Below are 26,140 nucleotides of genomic sequence, written 5' to 3' on the forward strand. Positions count from 1 at the left end.
GCGAGTATGGTCTTGAGAAAACGACGATAGTCCGTCGGAAGGGGAGATAAATGGCTGACCCGTGTTAAGAGAGAGCCATATCTCTTTGCACGTTAACGACACCCTTTTAGATTTCGAAAAAGAGCAGGCTAATGCCGCTATAAGGCAGAACTCGCACCCGCAAAGTAGAAAGGGATTAATACAAATTTCAAAATTTGTTTCCCAATCCACTATAAATAAATATGTTTAAACTAAAAACATCCACAATCGTTAAGTTATTTAAAGTATAACTCTTCATAATTTCAACCTCTTTTCAAGCCGCAATTTTAGCAGTTAGAATGACAATTTTGATGTTTGGGATTTCTTACTTCAAATTTACGGATTAAAGTTCATTCCAAAATTACAAAAGTCATTGATATTGAAATCCTACTATAAACTTCCCTGCATCTAAAGACGTATCGTCGTATTACTAATTAAAAACTATGTATTCTAGTTAACAAGAATTTGTGTCGTTTTCTCACTAACCTAAACAGTACCGACTAGTACAAATTTGCCAGTGTACTGAGAATACTGAAAAATTAAATACTCAGTATTTGCTTTAAATATCAATCTACGCAATTCAGAGTTGTTTAGTTCAAACTGACAGTTATTAGACGAGTCACATAGATGTACCATCGGTGACCGTCATACTTCTATCTGATGAAAATGGCTCAAAAATTATTCTTTCGTCGACATTAAATGAATCGTAGAAAAGCAATACAGTTAGCAAGGTATAACTTTGGTAAAAGGCAAAAGAATTTTACAAAGACAAGGAGGGGAGTAGCATCGCTACATCTGATAGCACAAACGGGTAAAGTGAGTTCAGTTCTAGTTCCACATTGGACAGCAACATTCATATTTAATCATACAGGTCATGTAAGTAATTTAAATTCTAAAAACAGCCTGTCACACTTCTATTTGACCACTTTTAAAGACATACAGTTATTCAAAAGAAGACCACTTTTATGAGATTATAAGTTTAAACAATGCCAATTGACTGATTCCGTCACCTGCGGGACATTAATCATGAATCTTGCGGTAAAAATCATATTTTTTTAAGAATGACAGATATAATAAGTGAAGCCAAATTTCCTATATTAAGCCTATAGTGTGCACGTTGGTCTTTTTCTTATTCTTTTATTTGTACCAAGATTAAATTGAACACACGTTACAAACTGTATCTATTGATTTCAAAACTCACAAGTTCGAACTTTGTTTGCTCTTATGACAAATTGAGCGTTGTCTGGTAATGAGTTTTTTTTTTATTTTTTAGTAACTACTAAATTCAATTTATCAAAAAGCAACTTAAGACTTACACTTACAAAAATGCCATAAACCCGTCTTTATGTCAATTTGGCATTTCCTTCTTTCAATATTAATGCCATCAGTACTTATAACACCATCTATGTCTTCGTTCATCAAGCGTCTTAATAAACATGTCTTTCCAGCTGATTGCTTTCCTACGATCATGACTCTGATATTATACCGTTTTGTTGTTCCGGTGTTTGCTGCCTTGAGGAACGCCTTTCTGTCGGAGACGGACATGTGTTTTATTGTCTGTGGCATTTCTGTCATTAAAATTATACAAATAAACAACTGTAAGAGTAACAAGTCATTTCATAAAATATTAAACATAGAATAGTAATAACATGTATCAGAACTCAATAAAACGCAGTATGAACACATGATTTATTATAAAAGAAAACCGAAGGTTAACTCGGTGCTCACGATAATACCTTCTAGGCAAACATTGATAATTAACAAAAAAAACAATACTAGTAATCGCTTTAAAAAAAAAATCTTACCGGAGTTGATCATTAATAGTTTACCCACAAGGACGCGGTGTGTCAGTGTAAGATCACCCCGATAGCCGGAGGCCAGAGGGTGACCTAACACTGACACACCAAGTCTGAGTGAGATAACTATTCAACATCCCAGCTGTTTTAGATTAGACGAAAACACATTTACAATTTATAAAATCTCGTTTAGAACGCCACACAACCATAACAATATACTTTATATATTACTATATGATGTATACCCTTTTTGACCCCAAAACACGATGAGTAGATATCAAACAATGTCAACTCGCCCCATTTGCCAATCGGTCTACAATATATCGCCACTTTATAAAAAAATCGCCCCACTCTTGACAATTTGACTCGCCCGACTTTTGAAAAAGTGTAAAATCAAATTGAAGAATAAGTCTAAAAACTCACTTATTAACAAATAAGGTTTAAGCCCCACTGAATAAAGGTCTAACAAATCGCCCCAATTATAAAACGATCTTGCTTCCTTTAAGTATGTCAAATTACTATTAGTTCGTATCCAGTCGCCCTGGTGTAGTGGTATGTGTCGTTGCTTGATATGCTTAAGGTCTTGAGCTCGAATTCAAGCATGTACACTGGATTTTTTCTACGTGAATTTTGATAGATAGTCTTTTCCGTATAATAAATCATAAGTTTTATAGTGGATTTGACATTCCTGCCAAAATGTTACAGAACAAAGGAAAGCATGCTTAGCAAAGAAACTCAAACTGGGGTTATCTGGTAGGGGTGATCCGGCTCAGATCACCCCTGTTAGAACAAAGGAGCTGAGATGTAATTGTGAATAGAACTAATTCTCCTGAATGTTTACCTTTAAATTCAATTTGGTATTAGTTGATTAAACTATTGTAAAGAAGAGACAAGTATCGTTTTTGTTGAAATTAAAACAATATTAATCTTGGCATATTTTGGTAATTGAATCTAGCATTTGTACGAAAACAAACGATTGTCACAGCATTATTAAAAAAAAAAAAAACTTTCCAGGAATTAATGGTTTAAAATGTTATTCTACTTCAATTATTTGGTTTTTTTTTTATTCGACCACCAGTGCTTAATCTAGTACGGATCACCCCTTCGATGAAGATGGCGCTTAGTAAAATGGCTTTAAATTTTGCCATCAAACATCATTGGGTCGCAATTCTACAACAAACAGATACTGCGTCTTGATTTAAACCATCCTTCAACAGATATAATATTGAACATGTTGAAATGATTGAAAGCACAAACTTATTGGTCTTATTCCGACTTTGCAGTATGTTTTATTTTTATTTTTAAAGGCCGTACGTATATCTAAAGTTGTTGGTTTCTTAGTCATTTTGGTCTCTTGTGAAAGTTGTCTCATAGCCAATTCTACGCATCGTCTATTGTAATATGTAGACAGCTTTATAGACACACTTGTAGATATCAGGCCAGATACTACCGCAGTGATTCTACTGAATGTACTTTTCGTAAATTGATTTACATCAAGTATTAATGATTATGTATTTGAACTACTATGAGAACTATGCGATAATAAAATACATGATATAAACTAGTTATTGGTTTAAATTCAGATAATTTATCATGTAGAAAAGATCAGTGTGTTATTTTTATATGATGTTTTGTGCAAATTAATGTAACGCTTTTTAAAAAAAAACACCGAGTTACAAGCATATTGTATACATTGTATTAGCAAATATTCAATAAAACTTGGTTTAACATTTAGGACTCGGAACCGCGATGGTACTCCGAACCACGATGGTCACGCTGAAGTACGATGGTCCACGCTGAAGTGCGTTTGTTAAAAAGCTGAAGTGCGATGGTGACATTATGACGTTAACTTGTTGATAACTACGCTGTAGCGCGATGGTGGTTACGATGAGGCGCGATGGTGGTTACGCTGGAGTGCGATGTTCTGCCTGAGACATTGAACAAAAACAAACGTATGAAATGTCATACTGTTAAAATAAAAATAAACATGAATTAGATTTTTCCAAATTAGCGTCTAATTTCTGTTCAGTGCAAACCAAAGACTTTAAAGTCTTGATTTGTTTAATCTGATTTTGAAATTGTCAATTTTTTGATTAGTACGCATTAGTATTGATTCAAAAAATATGGTGTTCAAGAATGAAAAAAATATTTAGCGTGTAGGTCTATATAAAAGCACTTGTCACGTTTTCCACCAAAAACTTTGACAATTGCTAAAAAACCACTGAGGAGTATAAAATAAATTTGGAAATACACGTAGGGACCAGTCATGTTATTTGCGGGCTAACATTTGGTAGACAATCAACATTGTAACAACAATAAAATAGAGTGACGGTCTTTTTTTTAAATCAGGATTTATCTTGGGACTAAAAGTTTTTGTTTCTACTGAGTAAAACAACATTATATCAACTTGATATTGCAAAAACATTGATAATACAAGTAAGAAATTTCATTATTAAAAATTGTCTACAGAAAATCGTGTCAGGCATACTTGAAGAGAAGTCAAAATTAATACTTAGACCAAGATATTTTATTTGTCTTAAAAAGGTTTGAAGCATACTTCTGAACACAGGTTAGCTCATCTGCAAACCATGTTCATCATTTATCTGCTTTGTTCCCCATGAATTGCCGCCTTACATAACTTAAAATATTTTAATAAGCGTCGTCTGCACTGCTAAAAAAGTTCGGGACTTCCATCTTTCGTTACTTTCTTTTCCCCTTCCTTTCTTTTGTTAATATGAAACCTTTATCTACAAAACCCGTCCTCTTGCCAGTGAATTAATTTTGTATTTCAGTGACGCTATTTTTGAAAACGTCTCAATATTCAAACATCTTGCTATACCATCGCACTTCAGCGAAAGGACCATCGCACTTCGGCGGGGACCATCGTACTTCAGCGTGACCATCGCACTTCCGCGTCCTAATCGCACTTCCGAGTCCTACAAAAATATTTTATAATTTTGTTGATTTCAATATAAAAAAGAAGATGTTGTATGATTGCAAATGAGACAACCGTCCACAAGAGACCAAAATGACACAGAAGTTAACAACTGTAGAACACCGTACGGCCTTCAACAATGAGCAAAGCCCATACCACATAGTCAGCTATAAAAGGCCCCGAAATGACAATGTAAAACAATTCAAACGAGAAAACTAACAGCCTTATTTATATAAAAAATGAACGAAAAACAAATATGTAACACATAAACAAACGACAACCACTGAATTACAGGCTCCTGATGTTAATAATATGTTTAAAGTTTTCAATAATACTTCAAGCTTTAAAATCAAACTTTGTAAAGCGAATTATTTTTTTCACTAACATTACTGTTTTTAAAATTGTTTTGCATTTTCATTGATACATGATTAATTGTGTTTAGAATGATAGTTTGAGTTTTATGGTCTCTTTGTGTCTAATTTTGAATGAAACATATTTGACAAAGTTCTTGCCAGGATGCAGTGTATTGCGCTGATGCAGCGCTAAGCAATTACCAATCAATAAATTTATCTTTAATTTATTCTTAAAAGCATAAAAACGTTTCTCTGCACCCAGGCATAGCTGACAATACCCGTAGTTGTCAAAGTTATTAGAGTTCTCGGTTTTAACGCTCTTTAAATTCGAATTTGATTTTATCTTCCATTTACTTGTATTCGAAGGCCACTGACGAGTCTTAAAAAAGGTTACTTACACGATGTCACATTAATCTACCTAACGTTGAAAATATTACAGTCAGGAATCTGAGGGTTACTGATGAGTTCTTCATACATTATTTTATTTGAGACAATGCACCATACATACAGCATGTATAGCTTTGATGTATTTATCAAAGTTGTACAAAATCGAACATGTACAATGATGTAACTTTATGTTTGTTTATAGATAACACGTGTTTGGATAATTATAGTAAAGTCGGTTCGATTGGGATATTGAGTTAATGCACGAGTGAACTCAGTTGGTTTAAAGTCATTCGAGCCATAGCAGTCAAAGTGTACAGTAGCATCTTGCCAAATAAATAATATTATTAATCATATTATTTATTTTCGGATTTGAGGACCACATTATGGGGGAAACCAGTACAAGCTGCTTAATAGCTGTGTATTTATATGACCTTTCAACAATATTATACTCATATTTATAATAAAATGTGCGCTTGTCTGTGCAAGTGACGTCTCCTATGTAAAAGTTTGTGGTTATTTGATAAATATGTTATGTTCGTTTGAGTTTACGAATTAGAATTTAACTTCAATTTCCCGTTTCCCTTAAATGTAAGCTTTCATCTAGCCAAGGAACGAATAATTTTGGTTCTTCAATGCTCATCCTGCGTCATACTTTATTTGTCTTTAATAATAGTTTTATTCGAACATCGCCTTTCGCAGACAAACCCGAATCTGGCATACAAAATGTTTGTTTCTGTTATGCCTAATTATGTATTTAAAGCCTTAGGATGGATGTTATTGCTTGGAAAGTTTCCATACCAGTATTTAGCACTTTTGTGTTGACATGAATTATCATTGATGTATTCATAATTATAAATTAACTGTCATCAATTTTTACTTTTTTTCGAAATAAGAAAGATTTTCTACGCAGGAAATAGTTTTCTGTATATGTACTTTTTAGCAGTGTCTTTATTTTCAGGAACCTCGCGGTAGGGATATATTCGCGAAAATATATATCTGCAAGTACAAATGCAAGTTAAATTGATATTAAACCTTTTTATTTACTATATATGTATGTTCATCTGATTTCCATTGACATAACCGCGTTTTTATTGTGAAACTGTTAAAACAACACCAGTGATCCATATGGAAAATCTAATAAGGACAAAAGGTACAACAAATAATGACCCATATTAAATCTGACGGTTTAATTGTGTAATTAACACCTAATCGGAGGGTAATCACTTTTATCAAATACTTAGAAAAAAAAATATTACTTTAATTTTACCGTTCAATGACATTTATAAATATTAAATTAAAAAGATTCCTGAGAATTTTCTCGACGGGCTGATAAACAAACTTTTATTATCTGCTCCCGGAATATTATCACATGCCTTTCCAATAATGCCCGTGACGTTTGTCACATGCAACTTCGTGCATTTCTAGAAATTTATTTGTAAACATTACAGACTGCATTTGAAAAACGGCACCACAGTGCAGAAAACCGCAAGTGATTTATGAACTTTCACAAAATGGCTGAGGAGCAATGAATTCATATAAAACATGTTTTGAAAGAGTCCAACTCTAAAATGGTTTCAGCCCCAACAAAATTCCGGCATAAAAAAGATGCCAGAAATTGTCAATGACTATTATAAAGGAAAATAATTTGCACTTGTTTCGGGGGCAACCATCACAGGAAAGGTGACAATAAGTTAAAAAAAAATAAACTAAGAACATGATAATTGTTGTGATATGTCTCAAGATAAACTAAACTATAATCCTGGTTACTTTGATAACTATCAAGATAAATCAAATGCTTTGATTAGCAATACAAACGATTAATTATTATCTTAAAGTTCAAAGAAAGGCACTTATTTAATAGTTCTTCTCTGCATGTATCTTTCTGCTGAAGTATATGATAAAAAGATCGTTCATGGCATTTTTTCTATCAGACCCTTTATCGGCCCTCGTTCATGATATCAGCGCTCGAGCCTGCGGCTCTTAGGCTGATATCATGACTTAGAGCCGTTTAATAATCTATACCAAACGGATGACTGCTTTACTGATTGCATAATCTCTGTCTAATTTGTAAACAATAAAGCTGATCTGATCTTTATTCGATCATATTTTGTTCATTAATATAACTGAACTGTAGACCATCATCTTTGGTTTATATAATAGCTGTACACGATCAGTCTTGTTCTTTGTCTTAATCTTTCAATTTTGAGACAGATTGTAATTTAGATAAACTCATCATAGATACCAGGACTAAATTTTGTATATACGCCAGACGCGCGGTTCGTCTACAAAAGACTCATCAGTGACGCTCAAATCCAAAAAAGTTAAAAAGGTCAAATAAAGTACGAAGTTGAAGAGCATTAAGGACCAAAATAAGACTGCTTATTTGTGTAAAGAAAAACAGGTGTTAAATTGAATTATCTAAACTGTTTTAACACAACTAAATATTTACGTTTTTCGAATCAATTTTTCAACTTGGACATTTAAGAGAAATAATAATTCTGAAAGATTTTTTTTATACTGGAATTACAGTAAATTATATTTTATTTTAAGAAGAAAACAAGTTCGGTGACAACAATTTTTTTATAAAGCATTAAACCTATCTCCTCATGTTTCAAAATTCTATCTCATTGATTTCTTTTTACTTACCAAAATCTGTTTCATAAGAATCAATATATATCAATGGGGCAATTTTTCATGACTTGTAAGGTAAAAAATAGCACCATGATCTATCCTTTTTTTTTTAAGGCATCGATTTTTTTTAGTTTTGGCAAAGTATTTTTACTGAAGAAATATAAACATTACAAAAAATGAACATTTCTAATTCATGTATTTGGTTTTGATGTTATATTTGTTATTCTCGTGGGATTTTGTCTGATGATTGGTCCGTTTCTGTGTGTGTTACATTGTAGTGTTGTGTCGTTGTTCTCCCCTGATATTTAATGCGCTTCCATCATTTTTAGTTTGTTATCCCGATTTTGTTTTTTGTCCATGGATTTATGAGTTTGAGCAGCGGTATACTACTGTTGCCTTTATCTATATTCTATGAAATATTTATAAACACAAGGACGTACACATTTCCTTTATATGCACACGTCCTAACGAATAAAATAATACCGAAGTTATAAACTAGATTTTACTCACTATTAACAGAGTTGACTTGAGTCTATTTACCTTGTTAGGTTGCAACTTTAAAGCACTTCATGCAGAAAGTCCGTAACTAATATTATGACACTTTCGTCAATTCCGCGAAATTAAATACAAGCGAATTTATTGGCAATACCGACTTCGCAAAATTAAGTACACGCATAATCTGTGAAGTTTTGGACACTGCTAGTACCAATTTTGCATTTCAAATGTTTTTTTATTGAGTGTCAATGATTTGATTTTGTAGACAAAATACGCGTCTCGTGTATACCGTTTTCATCGTGGTATCTGTGATGACATTCTGTAGTTAATTCAACGTATAACCCGAAATGAACGTTTGCATACAATACCTTTCACGTGCAAGTCAACAGTTTTGTCGTAGGATTTAATTATAATGCTATATTTTCCATTGTCTTCAAGCCTTGTGTTTAATATAGTAAGTGTATGTACACGTCCTTGTAATCTAGATATTTGTCTTCTCTCAGTTGATTCAATTATCTCTTTTCTATTATAAAACCATTGTACTGGAACGTTTTCTTCCTCTGTTTCAAGCTCAAATTTTGTATCTAAACCTTCCATAATTGTTCCATCAACCAATGGTCGTCTAAACATATCTATCAAACAAACGAAACAGAATTTAGCTGCGTAAAAGTCTTCAAGTTTAAACAACAATTGACGTTGAATAAAGAGAAACTCCATCATATCTTTTATCGGTAATTAACTTTAAAAAAACGAATTTAACGAAGTCGTAAAAAGAATAATGAAACAGCAGTTAAATTTAAGTGTTTTCAATGTTATGCAATATAAAAAAAACGACAGCGTTTTTAAGAATAATGCAAGAAAGTTTAACAAAAATTGACGTACACCGAACAAGAATCATCTTGACAAATGGCATGAAGTTTACTAAAACAATATTGGTGTATACTACTTTCACACAGGAACTCGACCTATGCGTTTAACGTATAGTTCATTTTAAGTATTCACATCAAAATTACCTTTCACAGTTACTGGAATTCTCATTTCCACCTTTCCAGCTTTTACATAATAATGTCCGGAATCTGCAACGGTTGTTTTTTCAATTGTTAGCATACGCTGACATTTTTCTATGTGTATCAATATATTCTCACACTTATGAAGCTGTTCATTCTCCTTGTACCATTTGACTTCTATGTTGTCTGTATACACTGCACATGCCAAATGAAGTTTGTTTCCTTCTATACAAAGCTGTGGTTCAATCTTCGAAGTAAACATTGCTGTTGAAAACCAAACAATAAGATATAAAGTTTCATTTTGATAGACTGTTTACATATTTAAATCAAAATATCATATTACTGTCTTCATTGACAAATGAGCGTGAAAATTAGTACTATTAGTATTATTATGTCCGTAATGTTATATCCTTATTGGTTTTCAAGTTAACAGACTTCACGATTTTTTTTAAAAGTCTGATTACCTACTGTTTACAGGGAAAACGGTAGTATTTAATTTTTCCAGCATTAGGTTGGCCTTTTGTGTACCCAAGGCAGGTGAAGGAAGTCAAATTAGGAACGCTGTGATTGGATGTAAGGGTACAATATATTTTTTATTTATCTATGAATAACTGCAGTGTGTATATTTACAATATAAATTTTGAAACTATTGAAATATTTTCTAGAGAATTATTCGAAAAGACTTGCAAAATTTCATAAATTTGGTGCAAAATGACGGTGGGCATGGATAACATAAACAAGCTCCGTTGGAAGTTGGTCATGATACTATTTGGCTTTAATTTTTAAAACACAATAATAAAGTACTAACACAACATATAACTGTTTTATCCAGGTTTTTATCTTAAAAAGTGGTAAATTTAGAAAATGTTAATATTGTCGCCTATGGCAGAATAAATAGTACCGTTTTCCCTATACTGAAGATAGCAAGGGAAATCAAAGTCACGCAGACTTCAATTCTTTTATACTATTTTGAAGCTTTTGATTAGTACATTTGATTTTTATCACAAAGAATAGAAATTTTTCTCTGAGAACAATACTGTGTTGAGAAAAGTGCTGAGTCATCATGATAGGTCAAATTGATTGGTAATGATATAAAACTTTATTCTAGGATGTCAATACTAACTATATTGTGTAAAATGCACCATATTATAGTTCTTTTGTATTTGATTTCACCTTTCGCAATGATTTTTTCAATTGGAAACACCAGAATTCAAGTCGCGACAAATATTTTTTAATGAAATGTTTGCTTTCTTTGCTGCGTAATTCCCTTAATGTATCACTTGGGTATTTCTGTAGACATAATCTTTTAAAATGGGAAGTTGTATGGTTTAGTTTGTACTGTTTATGAAATTAGACAATATTTGGTCATATTGGAAGCATTTTCAGTGTTAGAATTGTTCATCTAAGAAAAAAAGAGGCCCACTTGAGGCTAAATTTTCATAGAATTTATACTCTCCTGTGTAAAGAATTGTTCACATTCTTGATAATTCATGCAGCAAATATTTCAGAAGTGCTTCATTTTGTAGTTTCTTTCTTTTATTATATCAGACATAAATAATTTTTCATTTCCTACTGTTTGAAAGGACTTTTGGTGGAAATTAATACTCCCAAGGGACATAATTCAGCTTTTTCATGGATTTTTACAGGCAACAAAGGCAACTTTACAGCTGAGTTTTTGCATATTTAATGTTTAAAGTGTCTAATATCTTTGTTTTCATCATCTCAAGACAGAATAATAGATTTTATAACAAGCTCTGAAATTTTTAACCACAATATGGCATATACTAAAGCATGGAATGGAGATTAGTATGAAAAATCTTGAATTTGTGCATTTGTTGTAAATTTTTGATAAAATGAATACAAATTGAATGGAACTGTCCATTTTATCTGTTTAAATGGAACTATTTATCATTCTTTTTAAATAAGATAAGATATGATTGGATACAGGTTGTTTATTAAGGCTTTTCCGAAAGAAGTAGAGAATGAGGTAAACCAGCATGTAGGGGTGGGGACATAAAATGATCTATGTTTCTTTAAGTACTGGGGACATACAAGTATTTATTATAGCCAAGGTTTTCACAATAGCCCAGTATTGCATTTATAATGTCATAAGAATTCTTTATATCTTTATGTCACAGTATAGGGAAAACGGTAGTATTTAATTTTCCCAGCATTAGGTTGGCCTTTTGTGTACCCAAGGCAGGTGAAGGAAGTCAAATTAGGAACGCTGTGATTGGATGTAAGGGTACAATATATTTTTTATTTATCTATGAATAACTGCAGTGTGTATATTTACAATATAAATTTTGAAACCTATTGAAATATTTTCTAGAGAATTATTCGAAAAGACTTGCAAAATTTCATAAATTTGGTGCAAAATGACGGTGGGCATGGATAACATAAACAAGCTCCGTTGGAAGTTGGTCATGATACTATTTGGCTTTAATTTTTAAAACACAATAATAAAGTACTAACACAACATATAACTGTTTTATCCAGGTTTTTATCTTAAAAAGTGGTAAATTTAGAAAATGATAATATTGTCGCCTATGGCAGAATAAATAGTACCGTTTTCCCTACACACCATCTTCTGAAAATAGCGGAACGCTTAAAATGAATAAATATATAGATATTAGTTAAGGTGTTCATTCATTATGTAAGTGTTTGTTATTAACATAAGTCTGAGCTTATGTAATCTTTACAAAACATTGAGATCAAAGGTAAAAGACGTGTATATTAATTGTATATCAAAATTACGACCCTGTCTAAAAGGTTATAGAGTGATAACAAAAAATGAGGATTTAGGGAGTTTAAAGTAGAAATTTCTTCAATACATTTTAAAAACAGTCACTGAATGTCTATACAATTCTAAACAGTAACTAATGCATTAATTAGATGAACACTAACATGCTCTCTTTGTCAAAGGTCAAATGTTAAATTTAAAATCAGCTACATATAAAACAGTAGAATATTTAACGACCTGTTTTTCATAATTTAGTTATAACAAAAGACATACGGTGAATAAGTAATTCTGTCAGATGGCTGTTCACGCTTGTATTTCCTTCAACCTTCAGACAGTATTGTCCTGAATCACATGGAGCAACATTTCTAAATTCTAATTCTTTTGTGCGACCAGCTACTCTTTTTTTAATATCTGTTGTCTCTGCTATAAATTGATTGTCCTTCAAAAATGAAACTGGGTATTTGTTGACCGACAATTCGTACGTAAGTGTAATGGTTTCTCCCTCTCTAAGCTCTATATTACTAAGTGGCTCGTAAAAAAAGTAAACTGAAATAAGACAACAAAGCAAAAAAAAAAATATTTATACAATTTAATGAATGAATGGAATATGAGACAGTAACCAATAGACAAAAACATGAAATACACATGTTTAGAAATATTTTAACTTTTGTGTCGTTGCTATACTGTTTTATATTAAAATCCGACTTATAAATATAAATATTTAGGCCAAATTCAACAGCGGTCGTCTATTGTCTGTTCCATATCGAAATCTTATCCAAAAGCATAGTTTGTGTTCTTGAAGTTTTCTTTTTGGTAAGATATGTGTCGCTCAATCTGAATTAAGTGATACGCTATTTTCCGGGCTTTAAATTCTAATTTTTTGAAGATTTGTCATGTCCTTCTGAACGTGGTAAAAGCAAGGTCAATACAGCAATAATATTTAAAAAATCTAACCCGTCAACACAATGAAATAAATCCTGCAACACATACACTGTACTGCACAAACAAAAAAGAAAATACAAAACGCATTTGACTAGCAGTTTGAACAACTGATGTTCTTAAACTTGGCAGACTACCATGGAATATTGCCAAATAAAGGGATCACTAGATGTAACAAAATGGATCTTAATTATCTATTTAGTACCTAACAGAAAATAAATAAACTTAGGTAAAAGATGGTATGCCGCCGACATGAGGTGCAAATATTTGTACAACATATCTGAATTTTGACAATTGATGTGTCTTTAGTGATGTACGACATCGGAACAGTATTTTAAAGGACATATGATTTACCTCAATTAAGAATTGACTTTTGAATTATGAAAAGTCAAAATAGGCTAAAAACAAATATAACACAAGCACTAACGAAAAAATTCAAACATGTCTAAATTGAAAACAACGTTCAAAACCATGATTGTGTTGGATGAAAACCGCGGTTTTATACGTGTGCATGCAAAACAAGTTTCTTGGTAGAGGTTTTAAAACCACCACAAACAACCATTTCTGTAAGACCAAACAATAAAAAAGTAGATTTTAACAAAACGCATTTGACTAACAGTTCGAACAACGGATATTCGTAAACTCTGTTATATAAACGCTAAAACATTAAATCTAAATATATATATATGTATTTTATTAGATTAATAAACAATTTAAACACAATTTCAAAATTGGCAATTACATGTAATCTGCCGTGTGAGATAATGAACATTTAAAAAAAAAGCCAATATCATTTTAAATAAAAACTCATAACAGTACCAAACTGATCAATTATCTATAATCTTGTTAGATTACTTGTTCAATGCGAAACATAAATAGAGCATTACCTTCCCAAAAAAACCTGTCTAACAATGTATCAAGGAGGACTCCCATGCAAAAGAAAAAAATCAAACCTGTAAAGAAAACACACACATAAACATTGTGAAGCAGATTAAAAGAGCTGTTTCATTCGGTTGAGTATTATTGCAAGCCATGCGTTTGATAAGAATTAAAAAGGAAATGCAATGTTTAAAGAACTAACATTGATAGGAACATTATACGTACTTCTATAAGATTGTTTGTGAACTGCAATAAGAATAGTAATATAGTTCTCTACTTAGCAAAAATGGCCAGTTATAATTGATATAATTTATGTTATAAAACTTATCTTTAATTATTTTCTAAAAAGTTAAAGATATGGAGTAATTGAAAATGGGCCAAAACTGCACACAATTCGCCGAAAAAAATATTAACGAACAGGGCTTTTATTTCTGTTCTCCATCTTGACAATTGATGTTGGGTCTTCAACAATGAACGACTCATTCATACTACACAAGACTTAAGCGGTACTTTTCTTGCTGCAAATCCACCTCGGCGTCTACTTGTGCGATGCTTGTGTACGAAAATGCTCCAGTCGAGAGCACCAGGGATATAGTAAAGCTGTAGTAATTTGGAAAGACATCCACCGGCCTTCAATATGCTATGAAGTTACACATGCTAGGAGCGGTCAATGAATTATATAATTTATAAATAAGGCAAGGTTTGTCACCATATATTTGTCATTCATTGCCCAGTAAAAGACCAATACATCAAAAACACCAAATGGTAGACAGTACATATAAAACTAAACAACAAATGATAAGCAGCACGGGGCACACCGAAATGAACGAACATATGTAAGTTCATTTGATCTTTTTAATTGGCAGTTTTGAAGGTCATGTAAATGATCAAAAATAGAACTTTATCTACATTTTAACCTGTTCCATGCAAACTTGATCATAGGTTTCTTCTGTTGTATTGTGTGGTTTTACATTGTGTCGTAGTCACATCTTTTAAATCAATATCACTATTTCTATGTAGTAACTTTTATACAAACCCTGCTTATGGAGTATATACCTCAAAATTGAAAGGAGATTCATTTCCTATCATTATTTTTTCTAAAGGGTGTTGCTGCTTTAGAAAGCTCTTTTTATAACAGACCCAGGTGAAATTGAAATCAACCTTTCAAAAATTGATGGACCCATCACGAGTTTGTTGACTCTAATGAAATATCTGTTACACATATGACAACGGATATTTTCAAATGTTTGTTATAACAATTTCGTCCTCTTGTTTTCGAATGTGACCTATCAAATTTAATTTATCATCGCTTGTGTATTTACAAGAGCAACACGGCGGAAACAAATTACGGATATGAAACTGCTGATTTTCCCAGCTATGTTACCAATCCTGATTTTCGATAGGCATTTTCTACGTTGTGTTTGATAAACAGTTGTTTGTATTTAAGTCGAACTCCAAATTGTTTGCTTTCGGCTTTTTTTTATATTTTATTTAATTTTTTGTGTTTTGCTTTTTTTTATTTCAGACAAACAATCGGAATCCCAATGGTAGCCTATCGTGCGTCTCTTCTAGCCTATTTATTCAAATGCAACCGACTTCATACACGAATTTCTAAGGACGAATTTTGGAAATAAAACCTGAATTGAATGATGACATCTACAAAGTATTTTTTAAAGACGTATGCAATAAAAAAAAAAATACAAAAGAAGGGAAATTAATCATTTACATATCAATTTATGGTAAAATTTATTTCATAAATCAATAGCAAATTTCCAGGAAAAGGAACAATATAATTCTAATTGCATCATAATATCAAAAACTGAATATCCGGCTCATAATTGTGTTACTTATGTTACATTAGTTTAAGACAAACTCTTTTTAAACTATGTATGAGCACAAACCTTTGACATTTCTCTTCACATCTGACAAGTACATACTACACTCTAGCGACCATTTAAACGTCATATAAGATATGCATTATTTTCTAATACTAACTATCTGCATCAAAAGATAGATATTTATGTGATAAGAACCAAAGTTTATTCTAAAAAACCCTACTGCTGTCTAACAAATAGGTATTTTTTTTGTAGAAATACGGATGTCATGTTATAAAAACATGTTCAAACATAAGCCTCAAGATGCAATTTATTGATGCAAACTTGACCTCAAATCTGGATCTTCAAAACACGTAAGCGTTTTTACAAATATTTGTTATAGTACTTACCAATACAGATAACAGTTAATATACTCTTATATTGCACTGAAACGAAAGTAAAAATATTTTTTTTCTTACGCCAGGCATTACTTCATTATTTCAACAATATCAAAGATTCACTATGCTAAACAATTGTTCAATCTATCGAAAGGTTAACGGTCGCAATCGATATTTCTATAACACACGTCTACCTAATCCGAAATTTTAAAAGCAAATGTAACCAGAAGTTCATAGCATTACAATCGTTAAACAGGTAAACAGGTAAACTGGCAATAGTTAGCTGTTAAACATTACACAATAATATATTCGTTGGCAAACATTAACAATTGGGCAAATACATTTTCCCTCATGTTTGAGGTGTATGGTATTTATTTATTCTTCGTTAAATTTATCATTAAAATTTTAACTATTCATCTTAATTTTGATTTTTTGCCAAATTTCTTTACACATGTATTATTTTTTTGTAAAAAAAAAACCGATTTATTAGCCTTATTCAGGCTTTTGACTGTCAACATATCATTTATTAAGTTCTTTACATGTTTTTTTCTCTCTCCAAATATTTGTTTTAATCTGTATTTTACGGGGAGTAAGTTCGACAATTTACAATAGTTAAAATTTCTTTTCGATTTAAAATAAAAGTATATCACTTCGCTGCTTTGTTCGTTGCAATGTTTCAATTAAACAAATATGTGTATATGCCATATGTTTTTCACATTTAAATTTTCTAGAAAAATAGGGGGTTTAGGTTTTGCGTTTTTTGGTTTATCAAACTATCTTCAACTTTCTTATTGTGTCATTAAACTAATATCTTTTGATTTCAAAAGTCGTAAGGCGATAACTTTGATATCTGTAAAGACCCTCATTTATTTTTATAGATTCCAAATTAAAGACGTACCTGTATTTGAGCTTTTTCCTCTCATTGAAATGTGTTCCATAATATATTTGATTCTAGTTGTGTTTACCCTGAAATATTTTATTATAGTCTAACATTTGATTATTCGTATATATAGCAAAGCAAGATGTGGTATGATTGTCAATGAGACAACTCTCCACAAAAGACCAATGCAAATAAGACAAAAATTAACAACTATAGGTCACCGTACGGCCTTTAACAATGAGCAAGCCCATACCACATAGTCAGCTATAAAAGTCTCCAAATGACAAATGTAAAACAATTTAAACAAGAAAGCTAACGGCATTGCTTATGTACAGAAAAATTAACGAAAAAACAAATATGTAACACATCAACAAACGACAACCACTGCTTTATAGGCTCTAGACTTGGGACAGACACATACATAAAGAATATGACGGAGTTAAACATTTAAGCGGGATCCCAACCCTCCCCTGACCTGGAAGGTTTTGGATAAATGTAAATGAATGTTTTGCATTAATTTAATTGGTAAGTTAGAATTTTTTTTTATGTTGACACCTGATAAACATTATTTTCGTTTCACGGTGATATAATTCAGCACGATACACATGAACGGTATGTAAAAACTGTGTAGTAATTGAGAACAATTTCTCTTAATAGAAACTAGTTCTTTTTCGAAATTTTTATTTAACAACATGTTTTTCTTTGTCTTAATAAAAGATGAATTATGCATGGAATTTTGTTGATACGTCGTAATGTTTGTCTAAATTGGCGAATGGTTGATTTGAATAGATAATTAGAGCTTGTGTAGTGTGTAGTATGTAGTATTTCACTAATTAAACAAAACTTTAGGTAAATTGAATAGAATAAACAAGCCAAATACTACAGGTCTGTGTCAGCAGAAAACATGTCATGGCCTGCTTGAGTGTTTCGTGTCAAAAATACAGTTACCATCACCGAGGTTAAAGTTAAAGGTCAAATACAGGTCGTAATTGTAGAGGGGTACAGCACCTGATGGTGATACATCCACATGTCAAACGACGAAGAAGGTATGGCCTGGTAGTGTATCTTGCAAGAAAAAACATTAAGTATATACAATCAAAATAGATCTTGCTATTAGTTATTACGCCAATTTGTGCTGGGGACAGATTTTATACTTTAATAGAAAAAAAGGTGGTTAAATTGTTATTCCTTTTTGCAAGAATAACGGAATTATATAGCATTACAAATGGTCTGTTTAAAACAAAAAGTACTGACACATTTCAAAAAAATATTCTGCTTCAAATAATAGACCCATCATATTCACTTTAGGGAGGAGAGCTTAATCTGAAAACCCCATTTTTACGTCGGACGAAAACATATACAACTGAATAACTTGAAACCTTTTGCGTATAACATGTATAAGGCTGCTTGATTAAAAGTCATCTGACAAAGTTTTAAAATGTAATTATCTAATGTGTTTCTTATAGGTCCTTCTTAAGAATTTCATTCTGAATTTAAAAAGCAAGTATATATGTAGGACTCTAAAGTGCGATGGGTACGCTAACTTACGATGGTTACGCTAAAGTGCGATGGTCTACGCCAATGTGCGATTCCTACATACTCTAAAGTCCGATGGTCTGCGAAAGTATAGACGTTAGAAATGTATTTGGATTATGACGTTATCAGTCATTTATACAAACTAAAAATAAACACCCCGGAAGATAAATTACAAATATTTGATTAAGAAACTTTTCAACCAAATGTCAATGACTTAATTAATTTAAACCTAACCGTGCTTTGTCGACTAAAGCAAAGGTGCTTTATTTTGGTGGCTAGAAGGAGAACTTGTATCCTGCCGTTAACCGTTTTACGTTAGGCCCTATAGATACAAGAAGTATTCACATAAACATCCTGTATCCTGCTTTTATTGGAAACGAACGGATGTTTTTAAATCATTGTTAATGTTGCAGTTTATTTTTGCGGTCCCCGTTTAAATGTTGTTGCTTTATTGAAAAGTAACGTCGGCAAAATAAAGGTACATATTTTCATGCGTAAATTATAAATTGTAGGCTAAAACATTAGATTGTACATTGCAGGAAAATATAACATGGATGTGTAGTCGCTACAAAAAAAAAGGCGAAAATTAAGCTCGGCAAATCGTCTTTCTCTCTCATTTAAATTAAACAAAAAAATAATAAATGTTACATATTCCGACCATATTCGAATTTTATATCTTTTAATATAAAAAGGACAATTGTAAGGGATGTGTTATCATACGCGATAGACTGTGTACGGCAAGATACACCAATTATAACAATAATACGCACGAGTTGTCAAAATTTTATCTACAAGAAATATATAGTATTCTGTGACACCGAAATTACCATTTTAGCAATTATTACGTGGCCGGTCTTTGACAATCACTCACTTAAGAATACTGTTAAATTATGCTGCCTTTCAAATATGGTATACACCTAATAATACTAGATTATACAAAAGGACTATTTTTACATTGAGTGTTCTTACCTTAGCCGTATTTGGCACAACTTTTTGGAATTTTGGGTCCTCAATGCTCTTCAACTTTGTATTTGTTTGGCTTTTCAACTATTTGGATCTGAGCGTCACTGATGAGTCTTATGTAGACGAAACGCGCGTCTGGCGTATAAAATTATAATCCTGGTACTTTTGATAACTTACTTTAACGGTTTTTTTTATAAAGCCCCCGAACCTTACCCTTTTGGTCCATCGCACTTAAGCGTGATATACCATCGTATTTTAGGGAACAAACAACCATCGCACTTTAGCGTGAGACACCATCGGACTTCAGCGTAGACCATCTCACTTTAGAGTACCGTCGCACTTTAGAGTCTTACATATATATATACTCGTCAACTTTGTACTTGTTTTGGCTTTATAACTATTTTGATCTGAGCGTCACTGATGAGTCTTATGTAGACGAAACGCGCGTCTGGCGTATTAAATTATAACCCTGGTACCTTTGATAACTATTAACACCACTGGGTCTATGCCACTGAAGGTGGACGTTTCGTTCCAAGGGTATCACCAGCCCAGTAGTCAGCACTTCGGTGTTGACATGAATATCAATTATAGGGTCATTTTTATAAATTTCCTGCTTACAAAAGATTGAATTTTTCGAAAAATAAGGATTTTTCTTATCCCAGGAATACATTGAAATTTTGGGTCCTCAATGCTCTTCAACTTTGTACTTTTTTCTGGCATTATGAATATTTTGATCTGAACGTCACTGATGAGTCTTATGTAGACAAATAGCGCGTCTGGCGTATAAAATGTTAATCCTGGTACCTTTGATAACCATTTAAACAATGTTAATAAATTATTCAATTGTCAGTTGTAAACTTGGCCTAGATATCAATAAAATCATTGATACATAAAATGAGATAAAATTTCAAAAAGGTTAATTCAAAAATAGTATTACTAAAGTAGGTATAAAATTTCTTGAATAGTAAATACAACTTACCAGAAAATAACTATTTGGAAATATTATTTCATTCAGAAGCGTACAGATAAGTTAAAGGCATGTGGAACTTACGTTTTATACGATAATTTTCAAGCTATGACGTCAAACTGTGCAGGTGCTACTGACAAACACATGATGTTGTGGAATGTTTTACTAATAGTGTTTACGCCGAAATGATTACATAAATGGAATGTTTTTTTATTTTCCTTTAGTATGCACTTGAATGAAGATACCTGTATTTTACTTTTGGCTTGGTATATATATATATACTTAGTTTAAATATCGGTGATATCCAACACGTCCCTGGGTATACTCACCTAACAATGGTAGAACCTACGTTTAATATAGGTCATGATAAAGTAAATTACAGCTACGTTCTTGGTGGTCTCTTAGTTTTTGAAACCAAACCACAGTGATTGTTTAAGCACATTAATTTGAACCCGTCAATTGAAAGGAATCAAGGTATATAAATTACACATATTCATGGAAGATAATCATAGGTTTTCCTTTAAAAGGTTATTAACGGAAATTTGCAATAATTTAGGCTTCGCATTGCCATCAAAGATAAATTATTAAAATAAATGAATATATCACATAACAATATTCACCTTTGGTAGATTATTGCTTCACATTCAGAAACAGTTAAATTCTTATCTTCCTGATGGCATTCGTAATCTGTAAAAAATAACTACAATGTATAACAAAAAAACAAAAAGACCCATCACAAAATGATAAAAAAAGGCCAAACCCCATTATTAAACCATGAAATGAGATGTTTAATTCGCATATGAAATGACATGATATAGCCATATCAATGAATAATATTGTTCTTTTGTTCACGAATGAAAGTTTGTCCATTAGGAAATTCAGTAGATATTTCATACAAATGTTTACGATTATAATTTTATTTAAAGCAATTAGCTGTATCTAAATGATAAAAAATGATGCATATTATTGGAATTTGTGATAAAGGTAAGCACTGTTGATAAAACAAAGACTAAAATAAACATTAAAACTAGCTGCCATTGTTCTGATTTGTTGAAATGCATTGTTGATTGTTAAGATCATGTATAGTACTAAAACAACCAAAAGACAAACTACAGTCCATCAGCACACAGTATAATTTCAAATCAATACGAACCCACCAGAAAACAATGAAGGAGAGCGAGGATCATAATTAACGTTATTCAAGTCTCAAATTGAAGTAGTCACTGCACCTCATGTGGCCTCTGTCGTGTTGCACGAGTAAATACAAATTAATTGTTTTAAAAAATAATTGGCTGATGTCACATTCGAGGAAAAGGGGACGGAATTTGGGTTACTGCAAATAAAACAAATCTGTCGACATTTGTGAAATATACATTTCTTAATTCATTTGACTGTATTTAACATTTCATTTTTTTTAATTCTTAAATGGTTTCTTGTAAAACCAGTTAACTTTAATTTCCAGTTATGATCATGTGATTCTATCAATTTATCATGAACCATATAAAAAACGAGAGATATATTTTCTGATTAAAAATGTTATTGATACTTTACGCAGCAATACGTATATACGTGATTGTTTAATTGCTATATAAGATGTGGTGATAAAATGGTCGGATAAAGATAATTAATGTATCCATTAATGTAAACACATTTATTAAAAAACCAGCTGTTGGCATGACACGGGTTATGTAATTCTCATATATGTTATGATGGTATGATCCTAAACCCCTAACGGGAAGGATTGTACCTGATATTCATATGATAAAATCATAATCTTTCAATCAGTTTAATTGAAGTCTAGAGCTGGCATGTCAGTTAACTGCTAGTAGTCTGTTGTTAGTATTATTGTCATTTTGTTCATTTTCTTTGCTTACATTTTCTGACATCAGACTCGGATTTCTCTTGAACTGAATTTTAAATGTGCGTATTGTTATGCGTTTACTGTTCTACATTGACTAGAGGTATAGGGGGAGGGTTGAGATCTCATCAATATGTTTAACCCCGCCGCATTTTTGCGCGTGTCCCAAGTCAGGAGCCTCTGGCCTTTGTTAGTCTTGTATTATTTTTTTTTTAGTTTCTTGTGTACAATTTGGAAATTAGTAAGGCGTTCATTATCACTGAACTAGTATATATTTGTTTAGGGGCCAGCTGAAGGACGCCTCCGGGTGCAGGAATTTCTCGCTACATTGAAGACCGATCGGTGACCTTCTGCTGTTGTTTTTTCTATGGTCGGGTTGTTGTCTCTTTGACACATTCCCGAATTCCATTCTCAATTTTATAATACATTAAAAACCGATATAATAAGTTAGTCACTGTTTGCAAAAATGCGTATTTTATGTACTTCTATGTGTTCTAAATATTTTTCTAACCATAAATACAAAAACATTTACGCACCTTACGTAATGACCTGTTATGCGACCAAACGCTAATTGAATTGTGTCTGAATACATTAATTATCTTCTCAACTACTGGCACGTTGTTTTAATAATACGATTAAATATGTACTAGCTTTTAACTCCTACAGTGTTAAGTTTGACTTTTTTCAAGCATTAAACGTAAGTGTTACCTGATGATAACTTGTCAGATGCTTTAGGACATGTTTTCAAGAAACATGAACAATCTTCTTTTGTTGGTTCACAAAAGCATGGATTTTGAGGTTTATTCACGAAATCATAACCTCTCGTGTAGTCACACCTGCATGTTATATCAGTGTTTCGATTCCCATTATCATAGACAACTTGTCCTTCTTCGTTACATGCTGATTTGAGAAAGATACAGTTGGTACTGACATTGGTGTAGAATGTTATTGGCCATGGCTGGTAGCGCTCATACGAACAAATGTCTGCATCTAATCCTCCACGAAATACGTGTTTTCTACCTGTTGGGAAAGATTTGTAATTCTAACGCAATCGGTTAAAATAAATCTATAGCAAAAAAATTAACGTTTAGCGTCCCGTTAAAATGAAACTGTTGTATCTGACTGAAGTTAAATGCAGCATTTTTAATTGGCCAAAAGTATCAACTTCTCAAAATAACATATCGAGTGATTAACTTCAACTTTGTACTTGTTGTTTGGCTTGATAACTAGTTTGATCTGAGAGTTACTGGTGAGTCTTATGTAGAAGATACGCGAGTCTGGCGATTAAATTAGAAGCCTGTTACCTTTGATAACTATTGGCTACCACTGATGGTGTACGTTTCATTTCCGAGAGTATCACCAGCCCAGTAGTCAGCACTTCGGTGTTGACATGAATATCAATTATATGGTAATTTTTATAATTTACTGTTTGCAAAGTATGAATCATTCAAATTACTATGAAATTTCTTATCCAAAGCATATATAAGCCGTATTTGGCACAACCTTTTAGAACTTTGAATCATCAATACTCTTCATTTTAGTCCCTGTAGTGTCACTAATAAGTCTTATGTAGAAGAAACGTGCGTCTGGTTTATCAAATTATAAGAAAAAAGTTAAAAGAAATAAATAAAAGAAATAAGTAAAACGTACCTTATAACAATTATATTTCTCAAACACAACCGATATGATTGACAAATATTTTTTTCGATCGACAAAACATCTAAATTTTATAACAAAAAATTAGGACAGCATAATTTGAATAATTATCAAAGGTACCAGGCTTATAGTTGAACTATATTGATTCCATTCATATATTCGCTCTTTTCCATTAATATGTATTCACTGTTCCAAAGAAAACACCTTATTAAATATAAACAGATGAAACCTTAGAATTGGTTTTTTAATAAGATTTTGTGTAAAATTGTATTCAAATTATTTACTTATGCGTATTATGCATTGTGATAGTGATGGAGAGTTGTCTCATTGGCACTCAAACTAAATCTTCTTATGTATATTAACATAAACTGGAAACAATGAAAGTGCTTTCAAAGTATATAAAATATAGGTCTTCCTTAATAGAAGAATTTACCTGGCTGTAGAAAATCAAATATTGTGCAGTTTTCCGAATATCCGTTAATAAGGTCATTCTTGAGGCAGGAATACCTAGCTGGATCCTGACAGAAACCTCTTGCACGGGTTGACCACTGTGCTGGTTTAGGACATTTTAGCGGGAAAGCTGCACACACGTGAACCTGAAACATTTTTAGTAATCCTTTTAATTGTTCATCAATATCATAATACATGTTATAAGTATTGAGGATTTTGCGAATCGTTGCTAGGTTAACGAAAGCTATAAACAAATATATAACAAAATACGTCTAGATTAGAATAAGCCATAACCAAGCTAGTTAGAGATCTTTAGATTATAAGTAATATTTGTAAGAGGAACCACATGAACTATGTTTTAAACGGCGCTATTGTGATAATTTGAAATCCTAAAGCACACTCAGAGGTCTTATGGTAAAGTACACGTCTCGATGCGATGGTTCGATAACATATCTGGTCATGCTGACAAAAGACAACATGATTGATAATTTCTGAGTCTATGCCAAGTTCCTTAAACTAAGAAATTTGAATTAGTGCACAAATTATTGAAAGTATTTGGCACAGCTTTTTGGATTTTGGATCCTCAATGCTCTTCCATTTCGTACTTGTTTAGCTTTATAAATATTTTGAGATGAGCGTCATTGATCAGTCTTATGTAGACGAAATTCGCGTCTGGCGTACTAAATTATAATCCTGGTACCTTTGTTATCCATGTAAAACTTATAGGATGATAATTTTCAGTTATGTATTTATGTGACAATTCGAAATGCTCTTTTTCTCTTTCTGTATTTTACAAGAACCAGTAATACTTACCAGGATCAGGAATCTGAACATCATTACTGTACATGTGTTTGATATCTTTTCTCCCTTTGGAAAAATACACCTACAAAACAGTTCGTAATTATAGAAAAGTTGAAATATAATTGTCCTAACATCATTGTAAATTTTATGTATTACACTATTAGTTGTTAACTTATGATAATGATGATATGGTAAAAAAATCAACTCAAAAATCATTTTTTTTGGCGCCAGTTAACTTTTAAAATGTTTATTATATCATTTGAAAAGCTCCAAATGATCTACTTTGGTGCAAAAAATGCCTTTTTTGCATTTATATTGAAATATCTTTTTTAACTCATCGGTGACCTATATTTTTTATTTTGTTTTTCAAATAAGCTGTACTTAAACTAAACAATTGTAAAATTTAAGCGATTTCTTTTTTTTAATTAGATATTATCTCTATTTCTCCTATTAGGTCAACAGAAAAGTGCCTTAACAAAAATGCATGCTTCTTTCAAAGGCATATTGTGATCTTAAATGAACGAGGATCCTATTTTTGTATTTTATTTTCTATAAAGTATATGATAAAGTTCATTTTGAGAGAAAAAAGCGAATTCCTATATTTAAATAAAAAAAGAATTTATACCCGCGAGCC

General features: G+C 31.9%; 1 protein-coding gene and 1 long non-coding RNA gene across 2 annotated transcripts in view; both read right to left on the reverse strand.

Annotated features, from left to right (window-relative positions):
• LOC143058669 (uncharacterized) overlaps nt 1-16,440 on the reverse strand; it is a 32,273-nt gene extending 15,833 nt beyond the window's left edge. Inside the window, exons 1-6 of the mRNA XM_076232132.1 lie at nt 16,408-16,440; nt 14,192-14,257; nt 12,639-12,911; nt 9,629-9,886; nt 8,984-9,247; nt 1,341-1,586 (exon numbers count right to left, since the gene is read on the reverse strand). Coding sequence (XP_076088247.1) covers nt 1,341-1,586; nt 8,984-9,247; nt 9,629-9,886; nt 12,639-12,911; nt 14,192-14,237 — 1,087 coding nt within the window. The 5' untranslated portion in view covers nt 14,238-14,257; nt 16,408-16,440. The remainder of the gene's footprint in view (nt 1-1,340; nt 1,587-8,983; nt 9,248-9,628; nt 9,887-12,638; nt 12,912-14,191; nt 14,258-16,407) is intronic.
• An 810-nt stretch (nt 16,441-17,250) lies between these two features.
• On the reverse strand, nt 17,251-25,597 carry LOC143058512 (uncharacterized). The gene is made up of 5 exons (XR_012973097.1): nt 25,519-25,597; nt 24,689-24,851; nt 23,308-23,619; nt 21,362-21,428; nt 17,251-17,361 (listed from the first exon to the last, which is right to left on the reverse strand). It is a non-coding gene; the product is annotated as an uncharacterized LOC143058512 (long non-coding RNA).
• Between the last annotated feature and the right edge of the window lie 543 nt (nt 25,598-26,140).

Source organism: Mytilus galloprovincialis, chromosome 14 (genome assembly GCF_965363235.1).
Source record: "Mytilus galloprovincialis chromosome 14, xbMytGall1.hap1.1, whole genome shotgun sequence".
Lineage (NCBI taxonomy): Eukaryota > Metazoa > Mollusca > Bivalvia > Mytilida > Mytilidae > Mytilus > Mytilus galloprovincialis.